The following is a 14151-nucleotide window of genomic DNA, read 5'->3' as shown; positions in this document are numbered from 1 at the left end:
GTCTTTCAAACACATTAAAATATCATTAAAAAAAAAAAAAAAAAAAAAAAAAAAAAAACTACCGCTGATCTACTTCACCTAACATGTTAGGGCATGTAAGGCCTGTCTCATTTCAGGTGGAATACTGTAAACACCTGTCTCTGGAATTTACATCATGTTTCTACAAACATAGGGAAACTGCAATGAAAAAACTGAAGCGACAAGAACCTGAGTCACCTGGGGTCTCATTTATAAAACTGTGCGTAGGATCCCTACTAAAAGTGTACGTACGCGCAAAAGCTAGATTCTGCGTACGCACAAAAAAAAATCAGATTTATAAAACCATGCGTACGCCAGAACCTGCGCACAAATCCCTTTATAAATCCCAGTCAGCGGAAGATTGTGCGTACGTGCATCTCCACCCTGTCTCCTCCCCGAAATCACCATATATGGAGCTTACGACGCCTAGTTTTACTATGCATAACCTCATCTGCATATCATTTCCATACATGTTCCCATCCACGTGACATTCACGGTTAACACCGTCAAAGGTACAAGACATTGGAAAATACTAGATATGGACTATAAATGCAATTTGTGCCACACATTATATTGATAAAGATCATCCAATATCCTCTTTATGTTTTAGAATAAATATATCAAAATATCCATAAAAACAAAATTGTATAAAATATTTCAGATAAAGGTTTTAGAATAGAGTTGATTCATTCATTTCCACTGGCCAGATAGTATTTTAATAGTTTTAAACAATTCAAATCAAATTTATGCAGTTTTGCTGATAAGGTGAACATATCTTTTAGGAAGTTTATAGGCTATTTTTAGTGGAAACAGATCGGCCTACCTATTTATTGCAGTGTAATTGTCTGAAACGGCGCGTCACTGACAAAGTATTTTAAAAAGAAAACATGCAAATCTTACCGTTTTCCTCAAATGATATCCTTCAAATAGTAATTGTTTGAAGATCCTTCACACAACATCAACACCTCCTGCAGCTGTGGTTGTACAGTAAGATATTATTGTAACTGGACAACGGACAGTTCGACCACCGAATCCAGCAGTGTCTTCCATAATATCCAAGTTAAGTGTGCATCACTGATCGTCATTCTCGAAAAAATATTTTGTCATAACATCTGCAGTTTAGTTTAAAGAGGAATTATTGTGTTTCAGCGCTCCTCGCTGTCATTAAAACAGCGTGTCACTGGAAAAGTGATCGAAAGTAGCACATCTACTATCTCAATTCATATCACTTTTGTCTCCAGAATGTGCGTACGCACAGCTCAAAGTTTGCTTAAAGGTGCGCACATTCTCCCGTCAAGTTTGTTTTTATAGATCACAACCTTTGCGTGGGAACTGGCGTACGCACGTTTCCATCCCCGTTCTGTGCGTACGCACGCTTTATAAATGAGACCCCTGGTCATTTAAGAGGCTGCTAAATCAGTTGTAACTGACCCTCACACGTCTCTGTGTCGTGTCTGAAGTTGTATCCGTCTGGGCAGGTGCAGCTGTAGCTGCCGGGAACATTCCGGCACAGGCCGTTATCACAGAGGAGACTGTTCATTACACATTCATCAATATCTGCAAACACAGATGGCTGGGTCATGAGACACATCAGATAACATCTGACTCCTTTAATTCCACATCATAATATATCTTCTTTTTTTGTTGTTGTTTACACTGTACAGCAATATCCTTTAGGGAACTACAAACTACAGTGTAGACAATTTACATCAATTTGCATTAAATAGAAATTTATCCAGTCAAATGAGAAGCAAAAAACTGTATGAACTCAAGTTGTGTAGTGCACTGTCAGAAAGGTCTCATTGGAGTAACTCATCTGTGAATAATACAGGTCAACTGACCCAGACAGTTTCTGCCAGTCTGGTCACTTTCATAGCCGCTGTTACAGACACAGTGGAAAGTTCCTCTGAGATTCTCACACACTCCATTTGAGCATATATCAGGATCCAGAGCACACTCATTAATGTCTGCCTCACAAAGAAATACAACATAGCATGAAGTTAATTTAAATAATTTAAAAGGTAAAATGACACTTTCATATTTCACAATGTGAGAAATGGAGAAGTCTGTCTTGTAGTGAAAACAAAGTGTTACATGAGGTTATGACAACATACTGAATACAGAATTGCAATGTGAATTAACAACATGTTACAATAATTCTATTGGAATACAGGTTGGAAGACTTAAAATCTGAACAGGTATTATAACACTGAGCATCGTACACTTGCTGAATTTTTTAATGGTTCCAGAGAAAAATTGGGCTTTATTACACAAAACGACTGAGGATCACACACTACCAGACATCAAGTCATTCCAAACACAAAAACTCATGCAGAAACATGTGCCTTGTTGCTAGGAGATGCATGACAAATGACAAGAATATGCATTCTAAAATCAGCTCAATGCTTGATTTCTTCCAACTGGATGACAGTGTTATTTTTAGTGTATCATTGAGATACTATTATAGTTTTTGTTAATATTTTGAATTAGATTTTATTTTTACATTTTGCATTTTTGTTAGTTAAAGTTTTAGTGTCATTTTATTAGTTTTAGGGTTTTTTAAATATGCATGTATTTTTTATTCATTTTTATTGCAATTTTAGTTTGTTAATTTAGTACATCAAATTAAGGTAAATAAAAATGAGAAACGCTGCCTTGACAACTAGCTGAAATAAGTTTTTTTTTATTATTATATTTTATTTTATTTCAGTTAACATTTAATAGTGTTTTTATGGTTTTAGTTTTAGTTACTCGCTACACGATTTCTCCCAAAGTCTTCGGACTTTTGGCAACTCGTCCAGACTGTAAATCGGCTTAAAAAGTTACGTAATTAATTCCAACCATTAGCCTATCACTGTTTGTAGGATAAAACATGAAGCATGACATTAGAATTACCTTTGCCATCAGCAGAAAATCCAACACCGCTCGCACACAGGGCCTGAAACTCAACTAGAACAGCGAGAGAACACCACATGACAGCAGTGTACAATACCTTATTATCTGTGTGAAATTATAACATGCTTTACAGATTTTGTTTAATCAGACTAACACTTATGAATGCATTAGCTTGAATAAACTGCATCTGACAAGTTTTGCGAAAAAAGTCCCCCTTCCCCTCCTCAGAAAAACTCACATATTTATTATAGGAAAATATAGCAGCTACAAGATAAATGACAGGAACAGTAGATCATAATCTTCATTAAATATTCAAGTAAAAAAGACATGATTGGAATACATTTGGGAGACATTTATGGAATACATGCTAGACAGCAAACAGAACCATTTATTAATTATGATTCATTTGTTTATAGATCCTTTACTTAAGCAGAGCTGGTCTTAGCAGCGGTTAATTTCCAAATGTTTTTAATTTTGGTTTGGTTCTCCTCCTAAAATTCTCTCATTAAGAGTAACAGTGCATGAAAATCAACAGCCAGAAAGGAAGAAATAAGATCCATGTTTAGAAAACCTGTAAACTGTTGTGTTGAGGTTGTGCTTCACTTCTATATGCCACAACACACATCTTTGAAGACTCTATACTTCTTCAAAACTTGAGTTCTACACTGGACATTCATATCTATCCCAGTCTCACACCATGTTTAACCAATGTCTTCACATCAGAAATGTGAAGAAACAAGCTGCAAGTCTGAAACATACTCAACATATCTCTTCAGGCCTGTACAACTATACTGTACCAAACAGTACAATTTCCAAAAATAAAAAAATAACTAACAACATGTTAATTAGAACACTAATCAGTATAATCAGTGTAACAGGGTAACAAATACCTGAGTTTTTGCCAGGGCAGGGATGGCACGGCTCACCAAAGGCATAGTCAGGGTTGGCACAGCAGCACTGTGACTTGGTGACAGCTCGCTGGAAGGGCCGTAAACATAAGACTCTTTTTACAGCTCCATAACAGGTGCTGCGCATGTGTGTGTCTGCAACAGAAATATGTGAGGAATACAGTCAAAACTATACCTCACTGCTACAGGAAACACAACAGGAACAAAAAAAAAAAAAAAAAAAAAAAAAAAAAATGCAGCTACAGAAAACAAAACTACAGAGTTCAACATATACTCAACATATCAAATCCTTGCGAGGTATTTTATGCAATTTTTAGGTAAATGCTGCAGTTCATCATATTGCGTTTTTCTAGTTTTATTAGTTCAATATAGTGTAATTTTACCTGTTGTCCTAATCGAATCCAAGTTTGGGTGTCCGATAAATACAATACAAGATAAACGCAAACTGGCAACAAATTGAGATATAGTTAAATTTCTATTTATTTATTTCTATTTACAATGCCTCATGAATATGTATCTTCATATTTACTTGTAAAGATTAATTTCTATAGCTTTGATTGATTTTAAAGAGTGATTTTGGCTGCCTCTGAGCAGTTGAATTAAATATGCAAGAACATAATGTAAGTGTTTAAAATTCATGTGCATGGTTCAATTGAAAATTGCCCCCTTTGACTTGGTATTAATACTGATAAGCTGAATGTACAAGGCAAACTGTTTGCTTAACCACAATGTTAACAACAACATTGAAGTAAGAGTTTATCTATCAATCAGATGTGCATTAAAGTTACATTTGCCATAGCAACAGTAGCCACCTGTCACATTTATTTTCAGAATTGTCATTAGATGGCAGAAAATAAAAAACTAGCATTTTATTTAAAGTAAAAATATAAAGTTGTAAAGATAATTGTAAAGATATCTGCAAACATAGCACCACAGTTTAAAAATATCTTATATCTGAATAGCAAGTCTGATCCAATGCTTGCATTTTTTGAGATTACTGGCTGATTTCTGCAACGGAACGAAAGAAACTTCATGTTTGTATGTGTCTGACAGTTCAGTTAAGCTTGACAAACTTCAAAACTTGACGGCAAAATATCATATGGCAACAAGGCTTCTCATCGCAGTGATTTGATAGGCTATTTGGGCTGTCACTCATTTATCTGTCATAAGATCAGTTACCATATTGTCCCACAAAGAGCACATGAATTCTTACACATGAAAATAGACTGCACAAATAAATTTGTACACTTTATTTGAGATTTTAATGAGTCAGACTATCTGGACAATATATTATTGTGCATGCAAGTGTGCAAGTTTAACTAGCTCTTACCTACACATATGCGGCCACTTACTCCTACAGTAAGACCAGCAAAACACTCACACCTGAAAGAGCCCTGTGTGTTTACACACCTCCCATTCATACACACACCTGGAGTCTGGCACTCATCGATATCTGTGAGAGACACACACATTAACAAAAAACCCAACTCTATTCACAAATATTCAAATGTAAGCACACATTACAAACTAAATCTGACAAACAAATGATTCATTTTAGTCATTTTTACAGTAATGTTATTTTTAGAAATGGGAAAGGGAGTTGACCTGTACAGTATCGGCCACTGGAGTTGAGGGTGAATCCAGGATTACATACACATTTAAAGCTGCCGTCTTCATTAATGCACATTCCGTTAAGGCACATGTTTGTGGCGACACATTCATCATTATCTAATTGAAAATAAAGGAAACTCCTTACTGTAGGGACTAATGCAGATAATCCACATTCTAACCTGATATAACTGCCCATCCTGTTATGTTATTCATGTTATGTTCATTTGGCCTTGGGCTAATCTAACGTAATTGCTGTATTATAGCAAAAATATTTGTGTGTGTGTGCGTGTGTAAAATGATTACATTTAAATGCTATGAACTGAAAAGGGCTGACTATGTCGTGGTTAGTGTCTTACCTATGCAGTTTCTCCCATCAGGTGTGAGCTTGAATCCTGCGTTACAGATGCACTGAAAACTGCCCTCTGTATTCAGACAGCGGCCGTTCTTACACAGCACCCCATTCTGAATACATTCGTCAATGTCTACAAACAATATCATCACAGAAGTGAATACAGCTTCACCATATAGCCAAACATATAATACCTAGAGTAGACTATTCATTTTGTTCCCGTGGGACCAAAACCAGCAGCAGTCCATAAGGTAGAAAAATATCCAGGCTTAAATTGGACTGTGTTAGGAATTGCAAAATTCTCGAGGACAGAAATGTTCTTAGACAATAGAGGTGACATGAGATGGACCAAAGACAGTGGTGTAAAAAAAAAAAAACTGTAAAGTCTTATCACATTTGAATTTACAAAAGTCCAGTCGAGGCATGAGTTCATCTGAGAGATCTGAATTAAGCAAGAGCGCCCTTGGTTGAAATATAATTGGCTAAGTACTATGAATGAAGGCCAGTATCACTGACACCATTACTGCAAGTGATGTCTCTATTAAATTGACCTTTTTTCTCATTTTCTGTGGAAAAAAAGGGTAATTATAGCCATTCAACATGACAGTGAAATTGAAAGCCATAAGCTTAAAACAGTCTTTACATAAACCCATTTAGCTGTGCCTTTAATAGTGTGTTGTATATAGTGTATAAAGTAATATAGTGATGTTTCTGTGTCAATATCAGCTATCTCTGTTTATATGAGTTGTCAGTTCATTTTTTTTCCAGTTTAAGTTTATTTTGTGTATTAATTTTCACGATTACTAAGAAAATTATTAAATTTATTTAAAACATTTGGTATCAATATTTGTATTTGAGGACCGGTCCTCTCGATATAACGTCAGTATTGCAAGTATTTACACTTATTTCTGCACTTACACTTAATGCATGTCTTAATCGTTGAGACAAGCATGTTACTGACAGTAAAACAGGCATCTAGATGGAGCTTGAAACTAAGCTTGACAAGCATGCGGAAGGTGAGCGTGGCTGATCATAGGATACATGCGGACCCAGGGCTCTACAGTGCGACCATTTCAGTCGCATTTGCGACAGAAAATTACTGTGAAAAAATATTTAGGAGCACCAGTGCAACTGACCTGATCAGGCCTGGTTCTACGGGGGTGCTAGAGGGTGCAAAACAGGCCAAACATATTTTGAAAATGCACCAGTGCGTATGTGTGTTTCCAGTCTGGAGAGTGCTGAGAGATTACATGTTGTTTCAGTTGAGCAATGTAGCCAATCACAGACATATCTGATGATTTTTCAACACCATGGCCAAACAGAGGCATTTAAGTTACACCGCTCAAAACGCTGGAGTTTGTTCAGTGCTGAGTTACGAATCCTCTCATTATAACAAACACAGTACAGACACGATGTAAATAAAAGATTCATTGTGCAGTGTAGACAACTTCATTAATTATAACAAAAGTTTGTGAGATCTAAGACGAGTGACAGCTTTGTTAACGATTATAAAGGTTTTCCTATGTAATATTGCTTTTATACAACAATTCAATAAACATGAAGTTAATATTAAGTGAGTGACTTACATTTTAGGAACAGTATTGTCAGATTTTGCTCTATTCAACAAAAATAGTTTCAAACAAATTGAACCGCTGCGCATCTCTGAGCAAACATAGTTGTTTCGTTAATGAATGAATCTGAGTTTTTAAACAAATCTAGTGAGTCATTGATTCAATGACCCAGTCATATATATATTTGAACGAATGAATGAATGATTCGTTGACAAAGACAGTAACTTGCCGCCCCCTACTGGCGGTTTTAGTTTCATTTTTAAAGTATCATTTCAGTTAATGCTTAAATCATTTAAAGGTCCCATTCTTCGTGATCCCATGTTTCCAACTTTAGTTAGTGTGTAATGTTGTTGTTAGAGTATAAATAAAATCTGTAAAATTTTAAAGCTCAAAGTTCAATGCCAAGCGAGATATTTTATTTAACAGAAATAGCCTACAACGAATGGCCTGTTTGGACTACATCCCTCTACTTCCTTCTTTAATGACGTCACTAAAACTGTGTTTTGACTAACCTCCGCCCACAGGAATACACAAAAAAGGGGGCGTGGTCTTGTTGCGCTCCCACGGAGAAGAGCAAGAGTTGCGTTTGTAAAGTGTGTTTGTCGCCATGTCATCGAAACGCTGTTATTTTCATCCCGCAGTCCAATCACCTTTGTTTGGCCTTCCCAGGGACGCTGTACTTAGAAATCAGTGGTTACAATTTATGTTTAACTCGGTTCCCGAAAATTATAATCCACATGTTAAACTACGTGCAGCACATTTTACTGAGGACAGCTTCCTCAATCTCAGTCAGTTTAATGCCGGATTCGCACAAAGATTATTTTTGAAAGATGGAGCAGTTCCCCCTTTGTCTGGAGAAGGCGTTGTTTGTGGACCACAACCGGTAAGTGTATTTTATTATTTACGTTGGTGCGTTTAACAGTTTCTGTAACTTATCACACAAAGGGCAACGCTGTTTAGCTTTGTTAACTAGATGGCAATTGAAACTTATCCGACCAAAACTTTTAAAAAGTGTAGTAATTCAACCGGACACCATCGATTGTTTGTGTTTGTTATGATCAGTTTAAATTATTTGTTGATTATATCTGTTGTTTACTGTTTAACCACATGCTGGTTTAGCTGCAGCCACGCGAATCATTGTTCTATGTTTAGGCCTATGTAACGTTACCTACTGTAAATAAACAGCTTACCATTGTGACACATCCTGCAAAAGACGTGTTTGCACAGGTTCTACTCGATCCTCTTCATCCATGTTCTCCGGGTCTGATTCCGGCTCAAATTGATAAGGTAAAATTAAAGACATGTTTACGATAACACTGAGCGCGTGCATCTCCACGTTATGGTAAGAGGCGTGACTTTTCCGGGCACGGAGCGCTCAGAGCTGTCGAATCACAACACAGGAACCGCTGGCACAATGAGAACTTGTTACGTATTTCTGAAGGAGGGACTTCATAGAACAAGGAAGTCATCAGCCCGTTTTTATGACAGTGGAAACAGCGGTATACAGATAAGTAAATTATGTGAAAAATACTGTTTTTTTTTTACACGCGAAACATGAACACATGTTATATTGCACACTATAAACACAATCAAAGCTTCAAAAAACCACGAAGAACGGGACCTTTAATATTTATTCAAATTTGCAAAATATTCTTCAAAATATGTATTCAAAAGTTTCTATTTAAAACATCAATTTATGAATTTAAATGCATTCATGCCACTTCTGAGCCTCATTAAACAGTCTGTAAATATAGCTAAATGGCACCTCTGCAGTGCAAAGATGAATTTTGTTGATACATTATTTGATTGGTAACTTATTGTATTTTATTTTACTTATTGTTACTTTGTTGATGTAAATAAAATATGAACTTCTACATGATGTTTGTGATATAACTGACCAATAATGTTTGTGATATAATGGACCGATATTAGAGAAATATTGGATCACAGTGAACTCACACTAAACTAACAGAATGAGAGTTTAACACAATTATATCACTGTGGTCTCACATGGTGAACTCACAGTATGAGCACATGAGTGTGCTGTGACCTCACATTTTGACCATAGTATGAGCACACAGTGAGTGCGCTGTGAGGTTACACTTTTAGCTTGCTGTAACCTCACATTGTGACCACATCATGAGTATCCCGGGAGCTCATGGTGAAATCACTGTGAGATCAAATTGTTGACTGGGTGATCATATATTGAAATGCTAACCAAAGTATGGCAATAAAGGGGGAAAAAAACAGATGCTGTGTTAATTGGGTTAAATATTTTTAACGTGTTAAACAAAAAAATATTCATCACAGAAATTAACACATTCTTTTTGACAGCCCTGATTATAACGGACCTTGTTGCAAAAAAGTGCAGCTGTGAGATCACGATGACCTGAACTAAGTGATTATAAAGGCGCACTTTGCATGCTTGATATAATCCATTCAGATTTGAATAAACATTTTGTTTTATCATGCTGCTAGGAGTTCCAATGGCTACGTACATGCTGTAAAATTTCAGGAGTGACATCTGCATTTAAATGTGGTATTTGCTCTCTAAATGTATATTATATATCTATATATGTATATATCTAAATATATCTCTAAATTAATAAACGGGTTTATTCTCACCAATGCAGGTCTGTTTTCCTGGAACTCTGAGAAAGCCTGTGTGGCATCTGCAGTAGAAGGAACCAGGAGTGTTGATACAGTGTCCATTACTGCAGGGTTCAAACACACACTCATCTACATCTGAGCAGAAAACACACAACACTTACATAAGTCAGTGAAAGTCATTGCTTTAGTTAGTTGATTGTTGCCCATATTTTCTTTTGTGGCTCTTTGAGATGTCAGTTCAGATTCTGGACCATTTATAATTTTTTTGGTACTGACTGAGCAACTGAACACAATTCATTAAATGTTTGATTTTGAGTTAAAGACAATGATAGAATTTGATTTGTAGACAAATAGCCCATAGTATTGAGGCGAAATTACCTGAGCACTCTCCTCTGTTGTCCTCTCTGTATCCGGTGTTACAGTCACAACGGTAGTCAGACCCCATGGCTACACAGCGTCCATTTAGACACAGATCTGGAAACAGGCGACACCTGTTCATGGTCTCATTTACACTAACTGCAAAAAAAAAAAAAAAAAAACCTCATCAGAGCCTCATAAGCAGCTTGAAAACAGATTGTTTGGTAAATTATTTATTTTGTTTGCATGGAATCAAATAAAAGTTTGCAATAATTAAGATATTTCTATTAATTTTGTAAGAAGTCTCTTATGCTCACCAAGGCTGTGTTTATTTGAAAATACAGTAAAAGCAGTAATATTGTGGAATTGTTACATGTCATGTCTCTGTCTGCCCCTGTGACCTAGTTTCCCCGTTCTGTTAATTAGTTCATTTGATTCACCTGTGCCTTGTTAATTATCCTGTCACCTAGTTTAGTTCCTTTGTTAGTCCTTTGTATATATACCCTGTGTTTCTAGTCTTGTGTTGTCCGGTATCGTTTGTGTTAAGTTGGTGTATGTTCCTTTGGATTCCTGTTTCTCCACAAGTAAAGACTTATATTCACTTTATCTCCTCGTCGTGTGCTTTGTATACCAGCAACCGTAACAGGAATATTGTAGATTATAGATATATATTACAGATTTCTAGTTAGCAGCAAATCAGCATATTAGAATGATTTCTGAAGGATCATGTGACTCTGAAGACTGGAGTAATGATGCTGAAAGTTCAGCTTTGATCACAGGAATAAATTACATTTTACAATATATTCACATAGAAAACATTATTACTTTAAATTGTAATAATATTTCACATTATTACTGCTTTTATTGTATTTTGATCAAATAAATGCATCCTTAGTGAGCATAAGGACTTCTAAAACATTAAAAAATAATTATTTCAAACTTTTATTATAAATTATTTATTTTATTATTTAATTTATTTATTATTATTTTTTTTGCTCAGTAATTTTTTTTTAAGCCAGAAAGACTTATTCTTGGTTATAAGATTTTGCTCACCAAAACCAGGTTGTTGTGTTTTAAATCTATTATCATTCCCTGGGATCTGAGGTATTTGGGAAATTTGAAGAGTCTGGTGAATCTGAGGTATCATATGCCCATTGTCATTAAGTGGGTGAAGTATCTGGTCATTAGTGGTAGGATTGAAGCTGCTGCGGTGTTGAGGGTTCATATCAGGATCATCTTTCCTATAACCACTCAGAGCAGAGCCCACCAGACAGATGCTGACGTATTCATCTGTAGGGAACAGAAAAAAGAGAGACTGTCAGCAGCGATTGAAGTATCACAGTGTCATGTCATGCTCCCGGTCACAGAGGTAGGTCTTATGACTATCACGGCCCACAAACCAGCGCTCCCAAGTCCGGTGGTCTCAGTGCTCCCAAGTGCAGTGGTCCCAAATCTGATGGTTATTCCTTTGGCCTCAGCACTTCCTGTGATGGCTACCATAATTTTGTGCGTCTGGGCTGCTTACACTTCCCCGAGGTGACGGCACTCACAGCAGCTCCCCTTGAGGCAGCAGTGTCCTCTGCAGCTTCCCCCAAGGTGGCGTAGTCCACAGCAGCAAAGGAGGCTGTTTATGAATTCACTGTGTCCCATTTCATGGCCAAGAACGCTGTCTTTGAACTCACTGTGCCTCATACCACAGCCATGAAGTCCAAGTTTGAAATCTGTGCTCTGTCATGGTCACAGAGGCCGTCCCTGAACTCAATGTTGCTCCAAGCCACACAACAGAAGCCAATCACAGGTGCTCTGTCACAATCAAGTCAAGTCAAGTCAACTTTATTTATATAGCGCTTTTTACAATGCAGATTGTCAAAGCAGCTTTACAGTGATAACTGGTATATAATTTTGGCTGCACAGCAGCTCTTAAAGAAAATGGTGTCAATGCAGGCAGATCAAAGCACTGTTGAATATCTAATGTCAAGTGTCCCCAACTAAGCAAGCCAAAGGCGACAGCGGCAAGGAACCCAAACTCCAGGTGGCAAACAGGTGGCAAAATGGAGAAAAAAAACCTTGGGAGAAATGAGGCTTAAACGGGTGGCCAGTTCTCCTTTGGCGAACAGTGCTTTATTACAATTCAGGTAGCTATCATAAGTCCGATAGGATCGCAACATTCAAAGAATTTATTCCAGTTCCATCCAGTTGGGGATCGTATTCATCACGCTGGTATGGACAGTTTGTTGAGGAACTGTGCCACTGGCTGTCATGTCGATGAGGCCTTCACAGTGGATGATATTGTTGACTCAATCTCTGCTGATACTTCAGGGCTGCGTTGTGGTCGTGTCAAGGCGCAGGTCCTCGATCTCACCTGGATACGGCCCGGATCCGGTTGACTACGGTAAACCTCAGGATAAACAGAGAGACTAATATTAGCGTAGATGCCATTCTTCTTCTGATGTAATGAGTACATCTAGTGTTATAGGAAGTGTTCCCGGTTCCGGCTGACCTAATTTATGCAGCTTAACAATCTTTTAATGGATTTGAAAATATAATTTGATAATGTGTTATGTGTATGCCAGGTTACAGAGATGTGTTTTTAGTCTAGATTTAAACTGACAGAGTGTGTCTGCTTCCCAAACAATGCTAGGAAGATTGTTCCAGAGTTTAGGTGCCAAATAGGAGAAGGATCTGCCTGCGGTTGATTTTGATATTCTAGGTATTATCAGCTGCCCTGAATTCTGAGATCACAATAGACATGAAGGACTATAATGCATTAAGAGCTCGCTCAGGTACTGGGGAGCTAAACCATTTAGTGCTTTGTAAGCAATTAGCAAGATTTTAAAACCTATACGATGTTTAACAGGAAGCCAATGCAGTGTTAACAGAACTGGGCTAATATGGTCATACTTTCTAGATCTAGTAAGAACTCTAGCTGCTGCATTTTGTACGAGCTGTAGATTATTTATCAAGCGAGCGGAACAACCACCCAGTAGAGTGTTACAGTAATCTAGCCTTGAGGTCATGAACGCATGAACTAACTGTACTGCATTTTTCATTGAGAGCATATGTCGTAGTTTAGATATATTTTTAAGATTGAAGAATGCGGTTTTACAGATGCTAGAAACATGGCCTTCAAATGAAAGATTGGTATCAAAGAGCACACCCAGGTTCCTAACTGATGACGAAGACTTAACAGTACAGCCTTCGTCGTCAGTTAGGAACCTGGGTGTGCTCTTTGATACCAATCTTTCATTTGTAGGCCATGTGAGCCACCTTTTGGTATCCGTCTCTGCTAGCTCCACCATGTCTGCCTGATTCTCCATGGTCTTGGTCACTGCTCCACGTCCCAGGCCAGCCACCATGTCATGCTCCAGGCTTACTACCATTACATGGGCTTTGCCCCATCCCCCCATCAAGAGAGCCTCCAGAATATGTCTAGCTATCCCGATCATTCTTTTCCACACTCCTCCCCATATGGGGCATTAAATGTCCAAGTGCAGACTTGATTCTGCAATAATCCTTTCTACTCTGACTGTTGATTTGAAATTCTTTGACTGCTTCGATGAAATTCGTCCCCATCAGAACGAAAGTGCTTCACTGGTCCTCTGATGGCCAAGAAGCGATGCAAAGCACAAATAAAGCTTTATGCTGATAGGGACTCCACAACTTCCAAGTGAACTGCTCTGGTCTTCAAGCAACTGAATATGACATCAAGACCTGTGTGTGTGAAAGATGGATCTACAGAAACCCTATCTGTAGGCAAAGTCGACATCTTCTGTCTCTCCATTCTACAAACCCGATTCCAAAAAAGTTGGGACAACTTTTGTACAAATTGTGA

The 14151-nt window shown here is 37.5% G+C and overlaps 1 protein-coding gene across 7 annotated transcripts in view; it reads right to left on the bottom strand.

The window, feature by feature from the left end:
* The window catches only part of LOC125255244 (fibrillin-2), a 144220-nt gene that overhangs the window by 69202 nt on the left and 60867 nt on the right, over nucleotides 1-14151 (bottom strand). For 4 of the 7 annotated variants that reach the window (XM_048170325.1, XM_048170296.1, XM_048170310.1 and 1 more), the window contains 10 exons: nucleotides 11373-11609; nucleotides 10341-10478; nucleotides 9978-10097; nucleotides 5789-5914; nucleotides 5427-5549; nucleotides 5152-5274; nucleotides 3804-3956; nucleotides 2914-2967; nucleotides 1860-1985; nucleotides 1450-1575 (listed from right to left, as the gene is read on the bottom strand). In XM_048170325.1, the coding sequence (XP_048026282.1) occupies nucleotides 1450-1575; nucleotides 1860-1985; nucleotides 2914-2967; nucleotides 3804-3956; nucleotides 5152-5274; nucleotides 5427-5549; nucleotides 5789-5914; nucleotides 9978-10097; nucleotides 10341-10478; nucleotides 11373-11609 (1326 nt within the window). Of the gene's footprint in view, nucleotides 1-1449; nucleotides 1576-1859; nucleotides 1986-2913; nucleotides 2968-3803; nucleotides 3957-5151; nucleotides 5275-5426; nucleotides 5550-5788; nucleotides 5915-8542; nucleotides 8661-9977; nucleotides 10098-10340; nucleotides 10479-10636; nucleotides 10962-11372; nucleotides 11610-14151 lie in introns of those variants that run through there. The other 3 variants (XM_048170326.1, XM_048170321.1, XM_048170333.1) reach the window with 3 other exon arrangements.

The sequence above is a fragment of the Megalobrama amblycephala genome, linkage group LG2 (genome assembly GCF_018812025.1).
Source record: "Megalobrama amblycephala isolate DHTTF-2021 linkage group LG2, ASM1881202v1, whole genome shotgun sequence".
NCBI lineage: Eukaryota > Metazoa > Chordata > Actinopteri > Cypriniformes > Xenocyprididae > Megalobrama > Megalobrama amblycephala.
Note: the sequence above shows the minus strand (reverse complement) of the source record. Positions and strands in the feature narration are given on the sequence as shown.